The following is a 2,362-nucleotide window of genomic DNA, read 5'->3' on the forward strand; positions in this document are numbered from 1 at the left end:
TTTATATTGTGCCCTAAAAGAGCTGAAGCACACAAAACGATTACAATATTTGTAAGCTTTTTCGTACACAAGTGAGGCCATTTCGCTGACTTGCAGGTAATGCCGCACGTATCTTTTTCTATCCTAAGATGAAAGTTGACATACATTATCATGTGTTTCACACAACAGCGGCTGCGTTTGAAAGCAAGTTTCGTGGAGATAAATTCCTTACCCAAAATTCACCTAGACAGGAATTTGCTCTGAATGCTGAAACCCCAGACTTATTTTGTGTCAATCGTAGCCACCCTTTACGATTTAGCTATTTGAAACTATGGTAGATTTTTGAGCCGAACCGACAACTGATTTCTTTTTCTTGGCCGCTTGTGTCTCGAATCGATCAAGCCGTGAATCAGCCTTGCACGTTGTTTTCTTTGGGTTGTAATTTTCGATCACGTTAACTGTTGTTCGGTTAGGTAATCACACCGTGGGTACTTAGGAGAGAAATTGCCGTATATCCCAGCTGCGGCAAGCTCGAAACTACACAGTGAGGTAGTCATATTGTGACCATTCGAGTAGGCACAGCCACATAGTTGTATTGTGCGGAGATTTGTCATGAGAAACATTGTCAGACAGGGAAAATACTCTGACAGTAAGGTGGTCAGTTTGGTAAGTAGCGAAAAGGAGAGACAGAAAGTGAAAAGTTTCTTGACTTTGTTAACAAAAATCGCCTACTCCCGTGGCTAGTAGATGAGACTTTAAAGAAAAGATTCGAAAAATGTATTTGCTCTCGCTTTTGTGTAAGCCACACTCATGTTTATGGTGCGCGAGTCTCCGTAGTGGTGACTTCGACTTACTCTTGAATCACGGGTTTTTCCCTTGGACTTTTGCAGTTTCGTTTCCACCGTTTCGAGCCCACCTGTTTCTCATTTGGTCTCAATGAGAGTTGTACCGTCATAAAGTACGTGTACATACGAACAGTCGCGTTTTGGGCCTTGAGAATACATTGGCAGATAGCGAACCAACCGTTTCTTTCCAAAATTCATTAATCCCCATGGAGAACCTGTCTTGGTGTCCAAAGAAAAAATATCTGCTGTCGGCCAATTGTCAGAATTGCTTAATTCAGCGCCTGGTTAGTTTAATCATCGTAACGTAATCAAATACAATGACCTCCCCCGATTGAGACCTCCGCAAAGTGACGAGACTACCAGATGAGGCAAAAATACCATTTCCCTCTGTCTGTAGGAATTTCTGTACTCGGCAGTGTTGGAGTGGTTGGCGGATACATGGTCCGGAAGCTAACACTCTGAAACCGGTAACCAAAAGAACACACGGTCCGTCTTCTGTGCATCCCAACGTTGGGTGCCAGTAAGGTTAAAATACATCATGCAGCCCGGCCTTCCAAGATTCGACCACATCTCTTTTATTTTTCTACGTTTTACACTAGGTCTTATGATAGCAGATAGTGTTCGGTGGTCCGAGTGAATAATAATAATAATAATAATAATAATAATAATAATAATAATAATAATAATAATAATAATAATAATAATAATAATAATAATAATAATAATAATAATAATAATAATAATAATAATAATAATAATAGTAGTGCTTTTCATCATATTCCACTTTGAGTAATTCGTGAGCAGCTCCAGGAAAACACATGGCTTAGATTACTTAGGTTAGTTCATTCCTGTTAAGTTTCACAAGCAATGCATTTACTTTTCCTTTTGTTGCTCTCTTTGTCATGCGACAGGTGGGATAGGCACGTTCCATGGTATGCTCAACAGTTTCATCCACTTTATGATGTACACCTACTATGGTCTGGCCGCAGCGGGACCTCGATACCGAAAATATATCTGGTGGAAAAAGTGAGTCGGACACATCGTTTCCGGATGTTAACTCTTTTCCGTGTCATAAGGCGTTAAATGATGTACAACTCAGGTCGATTTAGTCAGGCCCCCCAATTTGGACCACTGTTTCACAAGCAAGAACCCGTCCATTGTTATGAAATATCCTCATGAATTGCGGTGGTGTTCCAAACACCCATGTTTGACGGTCACTTTTGATTTTGGGGGGCGGTGACCGTACAGCCAGATGTTCTTACGTATGCGATGAGCGGATTTAGCTCCATGAACTTGCTCAACACCCACCTGAACAGCTTAGTTTGTGTCTTTGGAGTGCACAATGCCTGGGGGAGCAAACCTGACTTCATTTAGAAACCAATGAAGACACATTGACCAGGCTTGTATAGGATATCCTCTCGTGAGAATATTGGCAGTAATCGGGGCACCGACATGATAGATGAGGCATTTTGTTGTTGAAATGTTGTCACGCATCATAAAATGGGGTGCATATTTACAATGGCCGGTGTGTCTATCAT

At 41.3% G+C, this 2,362-nt stretch overlaps 1 protein-coding gene across 1 annotated transcript in view; it reads left to right on the forward strand.

Annotated features, from left to right (window-relative positions):
• Nucleotides 1-1,680: 1,680 nt before the first annotated feature.
• Nucleotides 1,681-2,362, forward strand: part of T265_04850 (hypothetical protein) — a gene marked incomplete at both ends in the record, with an annotated part of 7,032 nt that continues 6,350 nt past the window's right edge. Inside the window, one exon of the mRNA XM_009169696.1 lies at nt 1,681-1,850. Coding sequence (XP_009167960.1) covers nt 1,759-1,850 — 92 coding nt within the window. The remainder of the gene's footprint in view (nt 1,851-2,362) is intronic.

Source organism: Opisthorchis viverrini (genome assembly GCF_000715545.1).
Source record: "Opisthorchis viverrini unplaced genomic scaffold opera_v5_85, whole genome shotgun sequence".
NCBI lineage: Eukaryota > Metazoa > Platyhelminthes > Trematoda > Opisthorchiida > Opisthorchiidae > Opisthorchis > Opisthorchis viverrini.